General features: G+C 33.4%; 1 protein-coding gene across 2 annotated transcripts; it reads right to left on the minus strand.

Annotated features, from left to right (window-relative positions):
• Positions 1-17,244: 17,244 nt before the first annotated feature.
• On the minus strand, positions 17,245-23,808 carry LOC131165671 (serine/threonine-protein kinase STY13-like). 2 transcript variants are annotated; one of them, XM_058123661.1, is made up of 3 exons: positions 23,445-23,808; positions 21,534-22,525; positions 17,245-17,928 (listed from the first exon to the last, which is right to left on the minus strand). In XM_058123661.1, the coding sequence occupies exons 2-3, from the start codon at positions 22,436-22,438 to the stop codon at positions 17,589-17,591; spliced, it is 1,245 nt and encodes a 414-aa protein (XP_057979644.1). In that variant the 5' UTR covers positions 22,439-22,525; positions 23,445-23,808; the 3' UTR covers positions 17,245-17,588. The 2 variants fall into 2 exon arrangements, with proteins under 2 accessions (XP_057979644.1, XP_057979643.1); XM_058123660.1 differs by having other exon boundaries at positions 21,534-22,590; positions 23,445-23,806.
• Positions 23,809-24,120: the final 312 nt, after the last annotated feature.

The following is a 24,120-nucleotide window of genomic DNA, read 5'->3' on the forward strand; positions in this document are numbered from 1 at the left end:
CTTACTATAACATCTCAGGGCCCAGATGGCACTGAGGTATCCCTGTACATAAATCGACACACCTATGCAGCGGAAAAAATAAAGTCATACATCCATATTTACAATACCAAAATTCAGTATTTCCAAACCATACATACATATTTACATATCATCTCATTATCATCTACTCCAAAAATACAATCCCCTGAATACACTTACCCTATAACAGGGCAGTACAAAAGATCTCTCTATCTGTGAGCCTGATCTGCTCACCTAGTTAGATCACCCGAAAAATATTAAATCACTAGAATGAGGCAACGCTCAGTAAGTGGAAATATGTTATTACTAGTGTGTGGCAACTAAATTTTATAACTATTATATTGACAATATCTGAAATTGTAAAAACTAGTAAATCAATATACAGTATAACTTGCATTTATCATCGTCTAAAGTACAACTGTAATATCTGAGTTTTCTACTTTTCATACTTCTAGTATCATACTATATCTACTAATATTCTGTAAATCTAAATACATATACACAACCAAGATGTTTATCCTGGAAAACTGTACATCATGATTTAACCCCTCATGACAGGGTTGTGTCGCCCGTAGGCGAGACTTAATCCCAGTTGGCTTACCAGGTAAGTCAACTATACTCTACCAATCCTCAGTCCAACCAAACTGCAACCTCTCCTATGCTCAGAACTGGTAACTACCTCGTCAAATCGGCCACCTCAACTTGGTCTTTTGGGGAGTCTACAAACACTCTAGGCACGGTTGACGAAAACCATCCACACACTATTTAAGATGTGTGGTCGCACTCTTATCTATAGTAGCTATGGTACCATGCTCTACTAACTGAACATAACTTGATTCATCAGGGTCTGATACTGTATATGCTATTTCTATAAATATCCTACTGTTTTCACCATGTTTCCAAAATAACCATAACACCATAAATCTGATTTGAAATTTTTGACTAAAATAACAGTAACATATGACTATAATATCTGTAATATATGATACTAATATCTGTAATATCTTACTGTCTTATCTGACAGAATAATATGTAATGTTTAAGTGCTATGATTTTGGAAAGCATGGCATTCTATAAATACTTTAAAATACCTATCTATATAATATTTGTAAAATATCTGTCTATAAAATATATATATATCTGTCTATCTATGTACTGTAAATCATGATATTCTGAAAAACTATATAAATTTTGTACTGATCAAATATCTACTCAGGCCACACAATTAATAAAATTCATGTTCTAAAATCTGTAAAGCTGCATAATTTATACCTTGTACCTTAATAAACAAAAACTATAATTTTACTGATAATATTTCTGAATTTCCTAGCATAGCATATTTTCCTTACCTAACTGGCTGGGAGGCTATGCTCGCGGTGTACTATCCCCAAAATCCTGAAATAATACATATATACATATTTCCAATAGATCAACTATATTTCCCCCAAATCTGCATATGGACTATTCCTAAACTATAACCATATATCATTTTACCTGGTTTCCTGAAATACTACCACCGGGTCCTTAACCCTTGCCTGCAGGGTCCCAAAACACCCTATCCCTGCAAATGTAATACCCTAACTTTACTTTACAAAACTCCAGTATATTCGCATATAATACAGAATCTTGCCTAAAACGAACTAGGTAATATTGAAAATGCTCAAATAATCCACTTACCTTGTTTTTGGGATGGTTCGCAAACTTCTCAAATCAACGTTTCGCTCTGGCTATGTTGTAGAGAATCTCCCCAGGATCACTGTAGTAGATTCTGATCATCGAACCAGGGAGAGAAGGAGCTGAAGACCTAGAGAGAAGTCAGAGGATGCGTTTTCTAGAGAGAGAGAGTGAATTGGATCTAAAATTCCTGCAGGAAAAATAATTTTCAACTTTATATAGAAAACTGGTCCACATGGACTCGTCGACGAGACACATCACCTCGTCGTCGAGTTTCAGACCCTAGAATAGGCCTCTCGATAAATTATCGTTGACGAGATGCACGTCCCCATCAACGAGCCCTGGTCAACGACTGCTCATACATATTAGAAAGCATATCCATTAGAGACTTGGTGGATGATATATGCTTGATATTAAATGCCACAAACTTTGACAACGTCATTTTGATAGCTCCGAGAGCTTTACGGTCAAGAAACTCCCACTCGTCCTCCTTCATAGATTCTAGTTTACCCTTCAATGGTAAGTGCAATTCCTTCTCAAACAAGTAATCTTCAATCTGCATCTTCCCGAAACCGAAATTGTTCCCGTTGAACATCTCGATTTTTGAGTTCTTTCTGTTCGACATCTCGATTTTTGAGCTCTTTCTGTTTGACATCTCGATTTGCTAATATAGATATGGAATTAGGTCAACTGGATAACACGGTTGGATCCAAAACGGTCGAAAACCTTAGAAATGACTCAAATTGCTCGAAAAATGGACCCAAAATTACTCTGAAAAGCCCGGTCAAAGATCAGGTCAAATCTAGTCAACGGAATATTCCCAAAACTTAATAGAATACACCTGTAACACCCTGAACCCTTAAACTCGGGTTTGGTGCGTTATACCTGATAAAATCCTGATAATCCATAATCCATAATATACGCAACAAAAAATATAAAAATAATCTCCATATATAATACCATAATATTGTAATACCAGAGTTTACTATTTCTATCTATTATCCATATTAACCATTCATCACCTACATTTCCATATATCTACATAACTCCCAAAACATTTCAGTATTTTCACAACCATTCCTTACTCAACATCCTTAAAACATAACAATATAAAACATAAAACATATACTTAAACTTAATACAATCCCACAATATATCAAAAATATAACCTTTCTCTTTTACAATCCTCAAAAGACTATAAACCCTCGAGCTCCCTAAGTTCGACCTCAAGGATGTCCTGAAAAAGAAATAATCATATTCGGGTCAGACACATCTCAATAAGGGAAGAAATATACATATTAAAACAGTGTGTGGTTAACATAAGGTATATGGATATCATTTTAAATACATTTGCAAATCATTAACGTAACACTGAAAACATTATCTAAACCTAACCAATCACAAGCAAAGATTTAACCCACGAGATTACCCAAGGATAGGGGTGATTACCCGCCCATACAAGTAGCACCCCTCTGCTCTGATACATAAGCAACCCGAAGGTCACTACTAAAGCATACTAGAGCACTCACCTTACTCAGTAAGCCCTCAAGTAATAGATTGATCTCGTACTCACACAGTTCAACAATAGTTTACTAGCAAAGGCCCTAAGGATAGGAAAATCTACCCACCCATACAAGTAGGTTCCCTCTACCCTAATACGTTATGCAGCTACTCCCACGTCTAAAGTTACTAGTGCACTCACCTTACTCAGCAAGCCTTCAGGCAAAGAGTACACCCTGCCCAATCATAACATGTTCTACATACATAGATACTTCTAATATCATAATACATTATTCTTTCTGTCATTATTCAATCATACACATCTGTTCATGTTCATAACCTAAACATTGCATTGCATTTCACTTTACGTAATCTTCAACATTACATCGTTCACATTTGTCATTTCATTCCATTGTCGTTTCATTGTCATTTCATGACATTTTACTTTCTTTCATTTGTACTACAGCTAGTCTTTAGCAATCATCAATTAGTCTACAGCTCCTTTTAGCTGTCATCAATTAGTATACATAGAAATGTGTTAGAATCTGCAAACATGACTCTTTTCAGCTATCTTACATTTACATGGTTGCATTTAACATACACAAGAAACATAGTCCATATCATATTTTATTCTCAATGCTTTACTTACTTAGTCTGCATCTCATACATTTAACATATATTTGCACAGAATTTACATTTACTCATGCCACATAATTTAGCAATAAAAATCATACATATTCCTATAACATAGGCCAACCCACATTTAACATTTATATGCTGAAAATACATTTCATTTCTTACATAATTCCTCAGAAATTACTTTTCACTTTCATTCATTTACTTTCACATATACATAACTATATAAGTAGTCCTAGGCTCAGAAAACATAATTTTACATGGTTGGCATTTTATAATTCACACCAAAACATACATATAATAAAACATAATTTATTACCTTTAATTTCATAAAATCTGATTTAATATATAATTTTCCCTTACCTAACTTTTAAACTACGCTGGTAGGATCCCTAAACTGATATCTGCAACGTTCACTTGGACCCTGAACCAAAAATCTAATTTTAATTAACATAAATTCCAACTAACTCAAATCTTAAGAAAAACACTTATTTACTACTTCCTAAGCTCCAAATAACATTATTCATTAAGAAAATTCCAAAATAATTCACTTACCCTAATTTTGGGATGTTTCTCAAACCCCTCAAACCAATGATCAGCTCTTACAGCCTTGTAAAGAACGATCCTACAAACCTCGTGGTGGTTCCCGATCGTCAAACCAGGTCAAATCCGACTCAAAATCAAAGAGAGAAGGTTGGGAGATCGTTTTTTAGAGAGAGAAGGAGAGAATTCCCAAGTTTCTCGCTGAAAATGAAAGAAAACTCTATTTATAAATAAGGCTTCATCGACGAGCCACTATAGATACTTCGTCGACGAGAAGATACCTTCGTCAAAAAAATTCAAAGTTTCAAAATTACTTTCTCGGGATTCCTTCGTCCACGAGGGATTGAGTTCGTCGATGATCTCCAGAAGGACACTCATCGATGAAAACAAGACATTTGTCGACGAGGCCTGTTATTTCTTCTAAAAATCCTTCCTTATTATCCATTAATCCATTTCCTTTATTGTATTTCCTAATTATTTTAAATTTTTGGGTCATTACAATACCTGCCGTTATTGACGTCGTTACTGACGTCTTCTACTGCGTGCCCCTTTAAAATTATTTTTTCCTCTCTTTTCTTTATTATTTAATTTCAATAATTATCCGGGTTATTACAGAACATATTCTTTATATATGCAATTAATACGGCATCGTATAATTTTATCATATCTAACATGCAATGTAATTAAATAAAAATGAGCTCATGTCACACGATTTTCGTATTAAAAATATTTATTTATTTTTAACAAAATATAATAATGTTGTAAATTATCCCAAGATAAATAAACTTGGAAACATTTTAATAAAAAGCTGATATAATCAAGTTTACTTATTTATTGAGTGTTGTCTCAACCCAATTATTATCATACATTACAAATACCTTGAAGAGCATACTAGAAATCAAAGTAGCGCAGCGAAAACGTGGGTGGGATAGAAAGAGTAATTTAGATTAAATATTAAATTAGTTATGTTTTTATATGTTTTGGAAATTTTTAAGATGTTAATTTTGATATTGGAGATATTGTTGTAATAAAGTAATTACTACTCTGGTAATAAATGTATTTGAGGTAATATTTGTTTTCGCTGCAAAATTATTTATAGGAGTCCTCACGGGTTCGGGTCACTACATTATACTGTAGATCATGTTTACTTATATAAGGAGGGGAGGATGTTATAATTCGAAAAAAAAAAAATTTATTAATTAATTAGTTAATTGATTAATTAAATAAATTAATAAATGTATTAATTAATAATAATAATAATAATTAAATAATATAATATAATAACAATAATAATAATAATAATATATTGATGTCGGTAGAATGTAGAGTTCAAAACCAAACTCTTCACCCAATTCCCTACTTGTTTACAATTAATGCAAGCATGTAAGATACGTCATTTTCCTACCTTTTGTCTATTTGCAATAAAGTAAAACATCCTCCCCTTGCCTTTTTGTTTTCTTGTCTTACACTCTCTCCATAATAATATAATAGAAGTATATAATATATATACATATAGTAATTATATATGAATAAGGAACTAACTGACACACACACACACTCAAATTGCCTACGTACACCCCCCTCCTTTTTACTTTTGTTATTTGTTTGATTCCTTTAAAGTAACCCTCTTCCCATGACTGTAACACCTTCCCAACATATATTTTTAAACTTTAAATTCAATCTTCCCCATGCATGCATATCCCCTTTTCTATATTTTTTTTTATTTGCTTGCATTAAAATCCCTCAAACCCAAGGCATGCAACTGAGACCCAATGTATATGTATTAACTTCAATTCTTTCCTTTTTTCCTTTTTCATGCAAGGCAAAAGACCCCTTCCCCCAATAAAATTGTAAATTCCTACCCTAAACCCTCCCTTGCTTGCATGCGTGCATCTACGCCTCCGTATGTAAATTTCGTATGTAACGCCTCAAACCCTTAAACCGGTTCGATGCGTTATACTTGATTAAATCCTGATAATTCATAATTAAATCATACATATGCAATGGAAAACATGACTATGATGCTCAATCATAAAAATAAATAAATAAATAAATACTAGAGTTTATTAATTCTATCTATAATCCAAAAAAGTCATTCATTACCTGTATTCTCATATATATACATATCTCCAAAAATATTCAGTAGTCACAATACCAGTATGTTTCACAACCATTCATAAAATTCAGAAGACTTAAAACATAAAACATAAAATATAACTTATATACATCCCAAATTATCATTACAATGTTTATACCCTTTCCTCTATCTAGAACCCCAAAAATGATATCAACTTCGAGCTTCTCTAAGCTCATTTACGTGGTGGTCCTGAAAAGAATAATTTCGTAATTGGATAAGACACGTCTCAATAAGGGAAAGAAACAATATATATTAAAAAAAGTGTGTAGTCAACATTAGATTATAATCAACATTTTAATATCATTTGCAAATCATTAACATAAATTTTGAAATCATTTTCTGAACCAAATCATACACAAGCAAATATTTACCCACGAGACTACCCAAGGATAGGAGTGATTACCCGCCCATACAAATAGCACCCATCTGCTCTGATATATTAAGCAACCCGAAGGTCACAACTGAAGCATACCAGAGCACTCACCTTACTCAGTAAGTCCTCAAGTGACTGATTAATCTCGTACTCACACAGTTCATACAAAGGTTTACTAGCGAAGGCCCCCAAGAATAAGGAAATCTACCCGCCCATACAAGTAATTTCCATCTGCCTCAGTGCATTATGCAGCCTACTTCTACATCTGATACTACTAGTGTACTCGCCTTTTTCAGCAAGCCCTCGGGCGAAGAGTTTGCCCCGCCCTAAAGTAACACGTTCTACTAACATACATACTTGATAATATCATAATACATTATTCTATCTGTTGTTATTTAACCATTCATATCTGTTCATGTTCATAACTTTAGCATTTCACTTTACGTAACCTTTAACATTTTATATCGTTCACATTTCATATTTCACATCCATTTCATTCACACTTCCATTTCATTCATTCGTACTACAACTCCTTTTAACTGTACATCAGTTAGTCCACATAGATATGTGCTAGAATCTGCTAACACAGCTCCTTTTAGCTTTTATCAATTAGTCTACAGCTCCTTTTAGCTGTCATTGCATACATGGTTGCATTATCATATACAAGCAACATGGTTCGTATAACATTTCATTATCAATGCATTACTTACATAGTTTGCGCCTCATACATATAACATACATTTACATTACATTACCATCTGCTCATGCCACACAATTTGAGTAATAAAATTCATACATTGCCTATAAAATAAGTCAACCATTATTTAACGTTTATTTACTGAAAGTACCTTCATTTCTTACATAATTAACCTGAAATACTTTCCACTTTTATCAATTCATTTTCACATATACGTAGCTAAACAAGCAACCCTAAGCTCAGAAAACATGGTTTACATGGCTGGCATTTTATACCCACATAAAAACATATATACATATATAACATAGTTCATTTTTATTTAATTGATAAAAACCTAATTTAATATATATAATTTCCCCCTTACTAGAATCCTTGAATTACACCAACAGGTATCCCAAACCGATGCATGTGATGCTCACCCGGACCCTGGTTCAAAACCCTTGTTTAATTAAAAAACTCCAAATAAACTATTATTTCTGCATTTTCTCAACTTATAAACCTTAAATAACCTTTTAAAAACCCAAAACTACAAATCCAAACCCTTACCTCAACTTAGGAGCATTTCCTAAAAAGTCTAGATGTGTAGAGAATCCTCCCTAGAACAACGTAGCGACTTCTGATCGTCGATTCGGACTGAATCCGGGCTGGAAAGCTAGAGAGAAGTGAGAGAGACGATTTTAGAGAGAGAGAAACGTAGGAAAATTGATTTCCTTCGCAAGAAAGCAACCTTAGGTCTTTATATACTCGTCCTTGCCACGTGGACTCATCGACGAGAAGATAGGACTCGTCGACGAACCACTGAAGAATACTATCGGCAAGATCGTGAGCTCGCCGATGAGTTTCAGAACAGCTCAAATCCTCTCGGTTAATCCTCGTTGACGAGACATACTTACTCAGCGACGAGGCACACACCATCACTCGTCGACGAGAAAATCCTGGTCATCAACAAGCACCTGCTTATTATCCCTTTTCAAATTCCTTTTCGCTTACTTCCATTTCCCCTTTTCCTTTTATTCCTTATTTATCTTTTTCATCTATTACTTTTCCTAATTATTTTATCATTAAAATTTCCCAGGTCATTACATCGTATCCTGCATATTTACAATTATACCCTTTCCTTAATTCCCTTATAAAAAGGATCAAATCCTAAGTTTAATTTCATAAGAAATTTCAAAGAGAAATTGAAGGAAAAAGTGACAAAAAAAATTTAGTGGTGGACGAAGAATTTTTGGTACACTTAAATTTTCACTCTTCCACTCTTTCCCAACTCACTTTAGAAATTTATTATTTTATTGTATTAGAGGAACAGATCAAGATAAGTGGGCTAGATTATGTCAGATTTTTCATAAATATATCTGATTTAAATTAAGTGAATTTAATTATATTTGTTCTATTTAAATATATACCTAAGTTAAATTAAATTACGTGGATTTGATCATATCTGTTTTTTATTTAAATATATCTGAGTTGAATTAAAATATGTGAATTTGATCATACCCGCTTTTTATTTAAATATACCTGAGTATATTTGGTTAAGAAAATATTATAAATTTTTTCAGTTAATTTATAACATTATAATAATGATTAGCACGTAAATCGTGTGGCATTAACTTATCTTATTACATAAATAAGTAAGTATGAGATTTTTACAGTGTTATATTTGTTACATGTTTTATTGCGAATAATGATGAGATTTTAATATAAGTTTTATATTAAGAAATGATGAGATTTTTATGATACTATTTTTATTGCATAAATTATAATTGTATGTTTTAAGAATCCTGATGGCTCGAATGTTATGAATGATCGGTATCGTAGCTTATAGAAATTTTGAGTGTAGTCATACTGTTGTGTAAGTGTTGGTGAATGGTAGTAGATTTCTCTTAAGTGTATACCTGATTTCGGACCAGGACTTAATAAAGAAAATCTCACTTACAGATATGGTTTAATTTAGTTTGGTCAGCCAACCAGTTAAATCCAATTTTCGGACTGCACAACCCAATCATGGGGGTAAACATGACACCCATGGCCAAAAAAAGTTTTTTTATACACATTTATATATTTATATGATTAGTGCCATTTATTAAACCTACATAATTATTTGAAGGAAAAGTATGCATATATATATTTATACATGATCATATTTAAAGGGCTTATATGATGATTTTCAGTATAATAAAGTATATATGTATATATGAACAGAACCTTGTTTGGTAAGGTTAAATGATGATGTGAAAGAAATATATAAAGGGAAATATATATAGTTATATGCATACGTCTATTTGAATAAAAATGATTTACAATTATTCAAATACAGCTTTTAGCAACTAAATTATTAAATGAATTTTTACACTGTAAAGTTCATCTTAACCACACACTGACAATAATCTAATCTTTACTTACTGAGCATCGTCTCACACCAATCATTATTCCATATTACAGATAAGATTGAAGAGTGTGTCGAAAATTGGAGTAGCGTAGTGAAAGTGTGGGTGGGATTAGAAAGAGTTATTTAGGATAAATATTAAATTAGATATTTTTTAATATTTTAAAATTTTAAAGATGTTAATTTTGATATTTGAGATATTGCTGTAATAAAGTAATTAGTACTTTGGTAATAAATGTATTTGAGGTTTTATTTGCTTCCGCTAAAAAATTATTTATAAGAACCCATATGGGTTCGGATCACTGCAACTTTGACAACTTATTACTTCAATATACTTATACTAAAATAGTAAACATACACAAATTATCTTAAAAAAAAAAAAAATTTAATTACACTAAATGATTCTTTACTTTTTCCTTTTTGCTGTAACTGGGCAGCATTCCCTTGGTTCGGTTCAAGGAATACAAAGAATATACCAAATTGGGGGAAACTCTTTCAATACGCGGGGGCAAAGCTACATCCAGTACCGGACCAATGATTTGAGTGATATGCCCCGAGTTTTTTATTTTTTTTTTCACGCGCGGAAACCCCAGGGCTAAAAGTGGTAGGATTGATTCTCATAATAATAATAAAATAAAGTAAAATTATGTCGAATTTTTTTTTACAAAAAATTATAGAATCAAAAATAAATGTCCGATAATATGTGTAGATATCATGCATCGTCCGACAAACGAATCATTAAAGCTTTAATAATAGCAGCAAATGAAGCATGCAGGCATAAGGAATTCAAGGTAGCCTACAGAGTGTAGGAAATGGGCAGTGAAATATGCATGCATATATTCTGCAAACAAATTCAAAAAAAGGAAAGCATGAAGTGTTTTTTTTTTTAATTTGTAATCAGCCACACCACTTTTATTTCGAGGGATGGCAGACCATGCTGGCGACGGCGACGACGACGACGAAGGTTTTGAGAAAGTGTCCGCGGCTCTCGTTTGCCGCGATGTGTTCTATAGATTTTGGTGAAGGGAGGGCAGGCAAGTTATAAAAAATTTCAATACATGGATGCGTCATTCGTGAAGTCTTTTGATTTTTAAATTCCAAAAAGGTTGAGCATTCTGGCATACAAGATGATTGCACGCCATTTCCTCCTGTTGCCCTTTTTTTTTTCTCTTTTTCATTATACAGATTCTCACCAACCAAACATAACGATAACCTAAAAGAAATCAATACAGAATTTGCAACACATGATTCAAAAATTATCCTTCAAGTCTTTTCTAGAACCAAGTCTGCGCACTCGCGTGTAAATCCAAATCTGCCTAGCACATATACCTCCACAGGTCCATAACCAGCGCAGAGGACAATGCAAAATTTAACCAAAAAGATTAACCACGCATACTACCAAAGTTGATTTTATGAGCAATTGATCCACAGCATCTCCAATCTAGATTTTCTTTAAACTTTATCATGTAAAACCTAGATTTATGGTTTTAATACAATCAATATCATTCTTAGATCAGATCATGCATAGTTTCTTAGACTCTGATACCACTTGTTAGAAACAACTTTAATCCATAAAATCTGATAACTCAAGATTATCATATTATTCAATTAAGAAAAACTAAATGCGGAATAAATAGTTGGATCCATACTAAATGTGGAATAAAAATTTGGATCCATGGATGTGTTTGATTTGATTGTCCAGCGGCCTTTAGCGGAGAGTTTTGATCTTCCACAATCAAATCCCTAAGTGTCTCACTTGTGTTCTTCTCTTTAGATGGGGAAAAGAAAGAATGTGAAACTATTTCTTATCTAACTTGGGAACCATAACCCTATTATGTTTTCCTTATATATTAGGTTATTTTAGAAGTTCATCAATCCTAAATCATCTTAGCATTGGGTTCCTACACATTGCAAAACTCATATCCAATAAATGTCAAAGTAACATAATTGCTTTTAAAAATGTGAGCCCATAATAGGAAATTAAAATTTTCTAACAATACGACAACTCAAACTCAGAGTAATTAGCTAGTTTATCAATAGTCTGTTATGATCAAAACTAGGTCATGAAACTTGGAGGCTAACATTTTTATGTTTAATGTAGACATTGTACGTTAGTTTGTGTGTTGATTGCATGTTCTTGAATTTACATGAATCACCTAACATAAGCAAGAAACCATCTCCACCATAAGACAATGAAGGTAATCACCTCTTCTTCTTCTTCTTCTTCTTCTTCTTCTTCTTCTTCTTCTTCTCCACCTTTCTTCTTGTTTATATTTCATTCTTATTTTTTGAGAGAAATATGCCTATCTCTTTTTAAAGAGAGAAAGTAATGAGAGAAAGCATTGGGGGAGGGGAAAAGAATTGAAGCCTTGAAACTGAGTACTAAACATTTTTTAATGAATTTTCAAAACACCCTCCTATTATTATATCATTTCACAATATGATATCAAGAACTTCTAAAATTCGAACGCAGTTCTTATTACATTAAATAATAGCTAAAAATGCAAAACTATATTGTTTTAATATGTATTTAAAATACAAATAAGAAAAAATAAATATTATGTAAATAAAAATATTACTATCTCTATTCCATTTTAGCAAGAAAACCTAGCGTCTGTCAAAATGTAGAGAGCCCCACTAATGCAAATCATAATCTTTGTAAAAAGTGCAAGTATGATGTCTCGATTATGAATAATATTAACAATAATAATAATTGCAATGAACACTTATTTTTTTAATTACATAGGAACTTCAGCCACCAACAAGTCCTTCGGACCCCTTGGTCCGGCACCAAACCTACGGATCAGCGTCCTCCCCCTAAGTCTTGCTGATCAAGTAAAGTTCGGAATGTGGACATGGCTTCCGTACATCAATTGTACGTTCGGTCAACCCGACCTCCGGGACACATCTCTATTACCATCCACGGTCCCCACTAACTCAGTCCTATCCAAGTAGGTTATGGTTCTACCACACGATAAAATTATCTTTATAGTCTTGGTTTTAGAATTTAAGTTAACTTACTTGCAATTGACTCTATAACCAACTCACAAAAATTAATTCTAGAACTGAATTAATGGCCAATTATAAACTAGCTTATGTTGATCTGTAGTTGACTCTATAACCAACCCACATCGATTCTAGAACTGAATTTATAGGCCAATGGGACCTAGGGTCACCATTTCTCCCATACAAATGATAATATTGTGTGCTACCCACAACTACAAACAATGTTAATAACAACAAAATTATAAGTTAATCCCCATACGAAAATTATCCGAATTCTATACTTTTTTATTAGTGCAATGAAGGATGTATACTTAACTATTTTTGTATTATATTTTTTCCATTTAAATTGGGTTTAATGGTATTAATGAAACTCAAGAGGGTACATAAAATATTGACTTAGTATTACTAGTTAATGTATTACTATTATGCCATATTTGGTTTGTGAAATAGAATGACGTAAGGGAGGAATGGAATGAAAATTTGAATGGTGAACATGACAAAATCAAGTGATAAACTCAACTCCGTTTCCTGCATGCCAAACATATTGTTAAGTGATTTGTATAGTACGTAAAAATAGAATGAAATGAAATTATTCTTTATATTTTGTGCGTAATATAATTATTCATTTTATTGCACTTCTAACTCATTAGATTCTAGTGTACCAAACATTGGTTTAGTTGCTATCAGCCTACTATTAGGAAGGTGTGGAGGGAGGGATCTCCAATCAAGAAGTGAGCATTTTAATTACATAATTTTAATAAATCCTTTATTATACCAAATAAAAGTATAAAGATTAAAATGATTTTTATTAATATGGTAGAATGACTAAAATTATTACTTCACTCGCGATGTTGATAATGTTAACATCGGACTTGGGTGATCCATTTTTAAGTCAATAAATTTGGTGATTATTTTAAAAATAAGATAAATATGGAAAATTGATCCATTAGTTCGTTAATTCAGCTTTTTTATTTTGAAAACAAAGCCGTTACTTTATTTTGTTTTTTCTTTATGAAAAAGGTAAAATAAAAAAAAATAATAATTGTAAAGTTTGAGTTCAATAGTATACTTGTGAATAAGGAAGGTAGCCCATTAGTTAGTTTCCCAAAATAGGGAATTAACCAACCAGCATCCTACTAGCACCCATCCTAGAAACGATTACTGTAGTTTTATATATATGTTTCCTTTAGAAAGAAATATTTTTCTAAAGTTAAATTTTGAAACAAATTGCATAAAAATGAGAGAGGACAGGGGTCGGTCGACCACACTCTAGGGATTGATTGACCTCACCTGTTCTCAGATTAAGCCGATCAACCAACCCATAGTGGGCGGTCGACCGCTTATAGCAGATTGTAAAACTTTTATTTTTTTTTTCAGAAAATGTTTAATTGATCCCCAAATTCCTTAGGAAGTTATTCTATAAGATTTGTGTGAGGGGCAAAGCCTCACAGAAAACCCACTACTTCATTACCTTTCCAATTTTCATTGAACATACAAAAATTACAAATAAGAAAGGAAAGAGTATATTTGATTTTTGGGCAAAAGGTACTAATCTCGACTTGGCTAAAAAAACAATGACCATGCATAAGGTTTGCCAAAAAGACAACAACCTCTTTTTAGGGACTTGCCTTGAGGTTTGTCCAAAAGTCATAAACCTCTCTTATATTTTACAAGAAGACAAATATTTTTTGGAGAGGATTATGACATTTTTGAAACCTCAAGGCAGGTCTCTATCTTTCTACAAGGCTTCAAGGGAGGTGAGTGTCCTTTGACTTTAATTTTTTGTTTCGCTGAACCTACACATTGCATACCCTTAGAGAGGGATCAAGCCACTATAGCTCCTAAAAATATTTTTATATTTTTAAAGTAAAAAAACTTTAAAATTTTTTTAAAAAATCATAATTTTTGAAAAAAAAAATAATTTTTTTTAGAAAAATAACCTCGAAAACAGTATAATTTGAAAGGACTAATTTTTTAGGGGAAATGTTTTTTTTTATCCATGCTCAAAAGAACTTTTGTGGAAAAGAAATTTTCAAAACCATTTCATGAAAAATATTTTTAATTTTTTTTTTAAACAGTGATTATTTTTTATTTTTTAAATGGAAAAACCACAAACTTAACAACAATAATCCAAAAGATTTGACCAATTATCGCAAATATATATATATATATATATATATATATATATATAAATCCTGAAACACTAGAAAAGTTCCAAAAATAGTCCAAAAAATGGCAAAAAGTGATGTCTAAATTGGTCGATGTACTGACTACACTTAATGATCGATTGACCATCCATGCATTAAAACCTAACCAATCATGCCTTCATGGCGGGTTGACCTCTTATGTGCAAATTCTATCCTAAAGCAAATTATTTTTTCAAGCAAATTTCGTAAAATCATAATACCATTCTACTCTAAACTTATCATAAATGACATATAAAGACTAAATTTCAACATGCATACGTAGTAAACATGCAAATCATTTTGAAAACATGCTCCTTTTCAAAAAAAATAATACCAAATGAAACACTTCCATCTTTTTAAACATGCCATCTTTATTTAATCCTACACACAAACTCATAACCAAAATATCAAATGAAATAAATCATGCATAGGAAATTAAAGAGGATGGTAAAAGTGACTGACTTGAAGAAAAAACACTCAATTCACACAGAAAATGGTAAGAAGAAAATGGAAAGAGAAGAGATGATAACATAAAACCTAATGGATCCCTAAGCAATGTATACACAAATCCCTAGTTTTTCTAGTGTTCCTCACTCTTTTTCCCACCGTATGCATGCCCAAAACTTACCCCAACAAGATCTATATATAGACCAATTAAATGAGGAGGAAAAAAGTTCAAATTTTGAAATAAGATTATAGACCTAAAAATACATCCAAATAATAAATTTTAATTTTATTTAAAATTTTAAAAAACTCATTAATTGATCATCCAGTAAATAAAATATCACAACAACTATTTTAGCTTGAAAATCACAATTTAAAAATTGTGATAAATTTGTTAATATTTTCATTTGAAAGAATTTATACATTGAAATTTTTTATTAAAAAAATAAAAAATAGTAAAAAATGCATTTGTTAAATATTTTTATGTATAATATTACATAAATAATCAAATAATATTTTGTATAATTTTAGTTAGAGCATCTCCATCATATCATATCCTATATTTAAGATTTTTTTTATTCGTATATTTATGTGGTATCATAATAGTATTTCATACATGTATGTGCATGTATTTTATGATTTTAGATAAAATATATTTTTTTACTTTCGAGTATCCACACTTTAAAACTTGTACACTAAATTATGACGATATATATTATTAACTTGTGCTAAAAATATTTTTAAATTTCATTAAAAATTATAAAAATGTTTGTAACTTGGCAATAATATTTATGTATTTATATGCACCTCAAGCCACATGTTTACTAATAATAATAATAAAATATTCTTTTTAATTGATAATAAAAAATTATTCCAAAGGCAACCATTTTTAAATTTCCATGGACCAAATAGGCATTTAATATTTTCCTCGTCTCATTTAACCAGATCAATCTTAACAAAACAATCCATTGTTTTAATTGTTGTGACATTTCAAAAACAAGGAAGCAAATGCGTTTTATATATATATAAAGGAAAATCACTTATTGTCATCATGAAAAACAATTTAAAACCTCATTTTTTATAACTGATTAAATGCTACTAACATAATGATAATCTATCTTAACCCCACGTTGAACCAAACATCAACATGGACATCTAGCTATTAATCTGCCCCCACACCAAAATTTTTGCATGAGATTAGCATCCCATCTGAGTGAAATTTCTGAAATGTCCTTACAGGGGACTATTTTTCCTGCATTCCCTAAGAAATAAAAATAAATAAATAAATCCTGACATTCTGCTTGGTTGAGGAAATAAAAAATAATTCTCACTTTTCCTAGTTGATTCATGTGGAGAGTAGTAGGCGGGAAAAGTACAAAGTCCGCGTTTTCCTCATGCACATTTTGTTTCCTAAAAGGGATTTCCGGCTGCTTGGCCAGTTATTATGCACGACTAACCGACAGATTCAAGCTCAAGCTCAAGCTCAAGCTCAAGCTCAAGCTCATGTGGAACAAAAACTTTTTTTACTATTGGAAAGTTTAGGCCTTTATAGGATGCAAAAGCTTTGTTCATTCAAGAGAGAATCAGTAGAACACGTACGGACATGCGGAGCACAAATGAGATGAAAATGTAGTAGGCTAGTAGTAGCAGCAGCAGCAAAATAAATCAACTAAACAATGGCAGGTTAACACAGATGTACACATACACAGCAAATATCCTTTCTCCTACTAATTCAGCAACATATCCATTAAGATAGAAAAACCAGAAAGCAGCAGGTTATTGTAACTTTCCCTCTTCTTTTTTTTTCAAATCTGACAAAAGAAATTGACCCGGATAAATACACAAAAGCTAAGAAAAATCACATTTTCTAGCTTCCTCCCTTTTTCTTTTTTTTTGAAAAAACTTTTCCCATATATCTTTTTCTTTTCTCTCTGTTCTTACCACATCCAAATGTGCTGCTTTGCTTCCACTTTTTTTCTTTTCCCTGCTTACTCTGCTGTCATCGGCTGGACCATGCAGCACCTGAAACGGGCCTTGCGGACTGTAGTCATTATCTCGGTCTCTGCACTCTCAAGCATCTTGACAACATCAGAGAAGGGTGGCCTCACATCAGGATTGGCATCCCAACAACGATTCATGATCTCGCTAAGAGCAGGTAAGCAGTCATTGGGAATGACTGGTCTTACACCCTTATTAACAACTGCAAATGCTGCCTGCACAGCAGTCATGTTCTGGAAGGGGAGCATTCCAGTGATGAGTTCCCACAGAACAATTCCAAAGCTATAGACATCTACTTTCTGTGTGTAGGGCCTGTGCTGGATCATCTCCCTGCACATCCACAGACAGAATGCAAACTACGAAGTGAAAACACATAAAATGCAACTCATTCAACTCTGCTAAATGTAAGATATGCAGAACCAAAAAAATGGCCAGGAAAAATTGGTGAAATGTTGTTACTGTTCACTCCATGTGATGACTAGATTTTGTTCATAATAAGGCACAAAGAAAGACTATAAAAGAACATAATGCTAATCACGAGGACCATAGTTAAAGCTGGTAATAATTAATTACTCTCTAGCAGTAAAGGGACAGACGCAAATATATAGATCCTGATTTTGTCCCACTCAAAGTTCAAAGTTACCAGGTTTCTGTGAACAGCACAAGTTGCAATAGCCTTGAAGTTGTATACAAGCTAACAGAGAGCCAGCAGCACTCTTATGCCAAGCTTCATCCTACAAGAAACTAAGATCCTTTTTCTTTTTTGTAAGATCTAACTGTATCAATATTACTAAACCCAAAGTAACTGTAGACCATCATCACAACATCTTTCCAACAGCTATCGCCACCACCAACTACCCCACTGCTCGGCCACCCCAAGCAGCATTATTGACACCACCACAAGGCCACCTTATCATAAATGGCCAGGATCCAGGCCCATGAACAAAAGATTAACAATAAAAAAGTCACTTAGCCTGCATAGTAAGATCATAACAAAAGATCCACCCCAATCTTCAACCGCATGAAGTCAGGCATGGCCAACTATTCAAGTCACTTAGCCATAAAAAAGTCAGTGGTAACCAGAAATAAAAAAAAGTGAAAATGAAACCTAACCTGCATATTAAGATCATATCAAATAAGGAATGCCTTACATGACTATTTTCTTAAACTTCTAATCATTTAAATGACACAAAATTATAAATCAAGACTAAAAAACACAACCCTTTTTGTTTGGCCGATCAGCCCTATTCTGCAGATTCTGCACAGGCCAATAGGCCTCAAACAACATAATTTTAACCTTGCAGTAGATATTAAATGCAAAAGAACGAAACAAATGAAACTTAATCATGAAATAAAATCAGGAGTAACTAAACAACCTTAGAGAGTGTCGTGTTACTAATACTACCGTAAGCAGATTAGTTTTATTAATTAGCTAATATGCAGTGTTCGGTAAATAATTATGGGAAGGGGTTTTCTTAATTAGTTTTTTTTTTCTTCTATTGTTTATTCACTTTTTCTTCAGGATTTCTGGTCCGTTTTTAGTTTGTAATTTTTTTCTTTTCTTAATACAATTCCTTTTTTAATTAAAAAAAAACAGTAATCAGATACAATCGGTTACTTTTACATAGGCATGCATAAAACTAATAGATAACACACATAAAATTTATTAAATCATGAAAGTCCACATACATAACATAGTTATGAGAAACCTCGAACATAATTGCAATTGGCTCATCTCACACGATTCAGACAGGTTCAGTTAGTTTAACAAAGCTTATCAAATCCACCCACTTCACAACACACATCACTGCCAAAAGTAATTTTCAATCTTTGATTTATCTGGCCAAGCTCCCTAGGCAATGATGCGAAATCAAGAATCACAAGGTCGATCAACTGAAAGTTCAAAAGCCTTCTACTAATTACCATATTATTTAACATCATGGGAACTTTAAAATGTCATCACCTTAGAATTTTAATGAAGTCACCAGTAACAGAAAATTTTTAGTCAATCCATTTCATAGCACTGGTTAAATTCGACGAATGCACCATCAATTAAAGTTCTTAATTCTTCTCATCATTAAAAAATGCAATATTTCCAACTAAACATTTACTGCTCCATAATTCAAATCAACTCGATGCCATGCACCTATGTGCAAACACACATGCACAATTGCAACAAAACATGCGAACAAATTTTTTATCTTAAGTATCAAACAACATCCACATGTATCAGTTATCACCGATCAAAAACGGTATAATGAAGTTCATCATTCAGAATCAAGATACCTAAATGATGAAGCTAGGAAGTATGAGCATCAGATGTGTTAAATGGACTGATGGTTGAACAATTAGCCAAGACCCACAAAGAAACAGAACATAATCTTGGACTACTATAAGTTCCCAGGATCCTTTCACTGCTCCATAATTCAAATCAACTCAAAGCCAGACACATGTAGATGCACAATTGCACAAAGCATGCTAACAGCACATTTTGAATATCAACTAACAAACAACATCACATGTATCAGTTGTCGCCCAAAAAGAAACAGTATAACACAATGTTCATTATTCAGAATCAAGATACCAAATGATGAAGCTAGCAAGCATGGACCTCAGATGCGTTGAATGGACTGATTGTGGAACAATTAGCCAAGATTTATGTGCAAAGAAACAGAACATAATCTTAGTGTACCATCGGTGCCCAAGGTCCTGCACAGATATTTTGTGACCAGAGTATTCATGTCAAACATACTATGTTATGAGCCCTATGCAATTAAAAAAGAGAGACAGCATTACTTTGTTATGAGCCCATGCCCAGATAAACCTGAAATCAGAAGAAGATGACGACACCCATGTGAATGGTGTACTCCTATACATAGATCATGTCATAATGTAAAAAAATCACATGTTTAGTCAGCATTTTATAGTGATAGTAATAACTCATTTTTATTTGTATTTTCACCACTTTCAAATCAAATCATATAACAGTCATATTAACATTGATGATTGGGCATTCAGAAGCCATTAAATTAGAAACATACAAAATTTCTTCGTCCAGTGGATACACACACTCACATAACAAGTTTATGCATGGCAATGAGAAACATATCAACACGGCCACTGGCACAATAACAAATTTGCAACTTAAAATTATTTGATTGGAACTTCACAGCAGCAAGTGTGAGATATCCAGCATATTCTAGGGACATAAGTTAAGGGCCTATTTGCAACATTTATATAATTAAAAAAAAAAACAATAAAAAGTTTTGGCACAATGCATTTGTGAAAAACAGTTTCATTTTCCATTTACATTTTTTTCAAATAATTACAACTATGCCACCTCATTTTCCAATTTTCTATAATTTGTATAGGAAAGTTGGAGAAAGTCATTTAATTATTTTCAAGATTTCTGATTTCTTATATAAATTCCAAAAATTTGAAAAACAAGATATAATTTTGTTATCATTTGGATCTAGAAATGAAAATTAAAAATATTTTCAGCAACTAAACAAATCCTTTATTTTCTACCTTTTTAATACAAATCCTGGAAATCAGAAAATAAGCAGGCTTTTTTATAATTTTTTGAAAAACTAAAAATGAAAATGAGAACAGTCTTCCACAAGTAAACAGGCCCTAACATTCTCAAGAAAAGCAGCCATCATAAATAATTTCTCTCCAACAGACTAAACAGAACAACATGCATAAAAATTTGCACTGAAAAGACATAGTGGAGTCTCACAACCAAACAAAATGCCATGCCTGCATACAAGGAAGTTCAAATATAGCAACCACCAGAATGTCCAACATAATTCAGAAAAACAACCACACAATAAAAGCTGTACGATAAGCTAGCAAAGCAATCCAGGACAATATGAAGGAGACAGCATACAAAAAAGAAAAAGAATTATAGGCAGCAAAAGGATCGAATGACTTACGGAGCCATCCAGCGGTATGTTCCTGTCTCTGGTGTCATTCCTTCAGTTTGCACCTCAATCCGGGCAACCCCAAAGTCTGCTATTTTGATTGATTTGTCTGCTGAAATCAAAAGGTTGTCAGATTTCAAATCTCTATGAATCAACCCAAGTCCATGCACATATGCCATCCCCCTTGCAACATCCAACGCTTGCTTGACTGCCAGTTTCAATGGCACTGATCGGTTCTGTCGCTTCATCAAGAACTGCCGAACTGAACCACCCTTTGCATATTCCGTAACGATGCACCAAACCATTGGCTTGCGACATGCCCCCAGAAATCTGACAATATTTGGATGCTTTAAAGTGGCCAGCATCATGACTTCTTGTTGAAATTGCTGCTCCATCAACTGTGCCTTCTCTGGGTCATTTTCCGGCCTCTCCAAAATCTTGATAGCAACATCTTCACCGTTGTAAGTGCCTTTGTAGAGTTTTCCAAAAGCCCCTTGAGCAAAAGCTGCCCCCATATTCAGCTTCCCCAAGTCGATAGTCCACTCCTCAAAATTCTCAAGCCCCTCTGTGGGGGAACTACTGTCCATTAGAGCTTGAGCCAATGCATCATCACTAAGGGCATGCGAGACTCTTCCTCGGTGATTAACACTCTGGGCAACAGAATAATTTTGGTTAACACGCCGCAACCCTTGGTGGTTCAAGATGCGAGTATGGGAATCATTTGACCCAACACTGCTGTTATCAACAGACATCGCAACAGAACCTCCACCATTACTCGTTTGCAAGCTCCCAAAACTGTCAATCGACATGTTGGAACCCTCCCCGAGTTTATGGTAAAACCCTTGTGAGAAATCATAGAAGTTGTTTTCATTGTTGTTTAAACCTATAATTCCAGTGAATTTCGGACCCTCCAACATCTTCCTTGACCAACAAGCACGACCCTAAAGTCTTCTTATTTCTTCAGCATCGAACTCTCCAGGCTCAAATCCCAGCTAACCAAAACCCTAAAAAACCAAATTCATTGCACAAATTCTTCTTCATATCAGTTTTTCAAAGCTTGAACCCTTCTCTGAAAGAAAGAATCAAAATTGCAATGAACTTATGATCTAAACATCTAAATCATATGATAGGGCAAACTGAATTAAAAATTTTCCTCAAGACTTCGACAAACCTTAATCCTCCGTTAGGACATTGATAAAATTAAGGAAGGAAAAAAAATTGATGAAACCAGCAAAGAAAAAAACCCTTTCCCTAGCTAGCTGATCAAGATATGACATTTAAAGGAGAGTTTCTCAAGTTTTAGAAAAGCAGAATTGCATAAACAAGAGATTTAAACATCTATTTTCGTTCATTTTCCCTCATTTTTCTCGTAACCAACTTGAGGATAAATTTAGACCAAAAGACAAAATCTTAAGCCCTAATCTTACACACCAAAGACAAAACGTTAAGCCAAGCCCAAATCTTCACATCTCTCGAATGCAAAGACTTTTCAGAGGGCAGTTTTCCAAAGTAAACCCCACAGATTAATCAGAGAGGATCCTCCAAGGACGACAAAAATTTGTAAAATTGAGGTTCACTAGGAAATTGAAAATAAAAACATCTAACAACTGAAAATAAAAACGTCCAACTGCATCTAAATCTGATTCTCTTAACTTGAAAGAAAAACATCAAACAAAAAAAAAAGTCAAATCTTATAAAAGCTCTAAAGTCATCAAGAAACCCTTCCGAGGCGAGATTTTTGGGAGCTTTACGGCAAGAACACCACCAACATCTACCCCAAATTTACTCAAACCAAAGCAAACAGCGACGAAAATTCAAAGAGTGATGCAAGAAAAACCGAAGAAGCAAAAAAAATAAGAGACCATGGAAATTTGAGAACATATCGATCTAGGCGTCCAATTCACGGATTACAGAGAAATCTACCTCGATCGAGAGGGTTTGACCGCGATCACGATGACGGAGTCCTCTGAAGGGAATGAGCTAAGAAGACACAGAGATCGAAGAGAATGCTTCGCGGAGATGAAGATTGCAAGCTCTTGAAGACCAGGAGACGACCGGGGAGAGGGAGAGGGAGAGGGAGCGTAACGAAAGAAGATGAGCTACACACCAAACAATGGCTGAGCTGGTCTTCGTCTCTCATTTCTTTTTTCCCTTCCAGTGGGCTGGCCTTCGGTGCGATCACTCGCACTCTACACGCGTCTCTATCGCGTCCAAAACGGACGATAATATCCGTCGGATCACTCATCTAAACTTGAGGGAACACGCTCGCTGGTGAGGAGGAGCCTATGCAAGTGAATCTCCGAAGTGGGTGTGATATAGTCACCGGGTTTGGCTTGACTGGGTCAGCAGACCGCCTCTCCCACGCGCAAACTCGTAATGTGATTGGTGGGATGTTGCCGAGTCCACACAGTCAATGTTACAAGAGCATGTCGGACAGACAGACACGGCCATAACTAAGTTGATGCTGTGCATTAACTAGTAACTATCATATTAACTATGCACATTTTATCAAACACCGTCTAAAATAAAGATTTGAATTTATTTTCTTTTTCTTTTAAGAATCATTTTGCTTTAATTAGCCAAGAAAAATACAAAATAA

Source organism: Malania oleifera, chromosome 10 (genome assembly GCF_029873635.1).
Source record: "Malania oleifera isolate guangnan ecotype guangnan chromosome 10, ASM2987363v1, whole genome shotgun sequence".
In the NCBI taxonomy this organism is placed as follows: domain Eukaryota; kingdom Viridiplantae; phylum Streptophyta; class Magnoliopsida; order Santalales; family Ximeniaceae; genus Malania; species Malania oleifera.

Excerpts from the sequence above, each read along its gene's own strand:
- LOC131165671 (XM_058123661.1), bottom strand. The coding sequence starts at position 22,438 with ATGTTGGAGGGTCCGAAATTCACTGGAATTATAGGTTTAAACAACAAT. Across the intron at positions 17,929-21,533 it reads ACATACCGCTGGATGGCTCC|GGAGATGATCCAGCACAGGC; the intron begins GTAAGTCATTCG and ends GTGGATGTGCAG.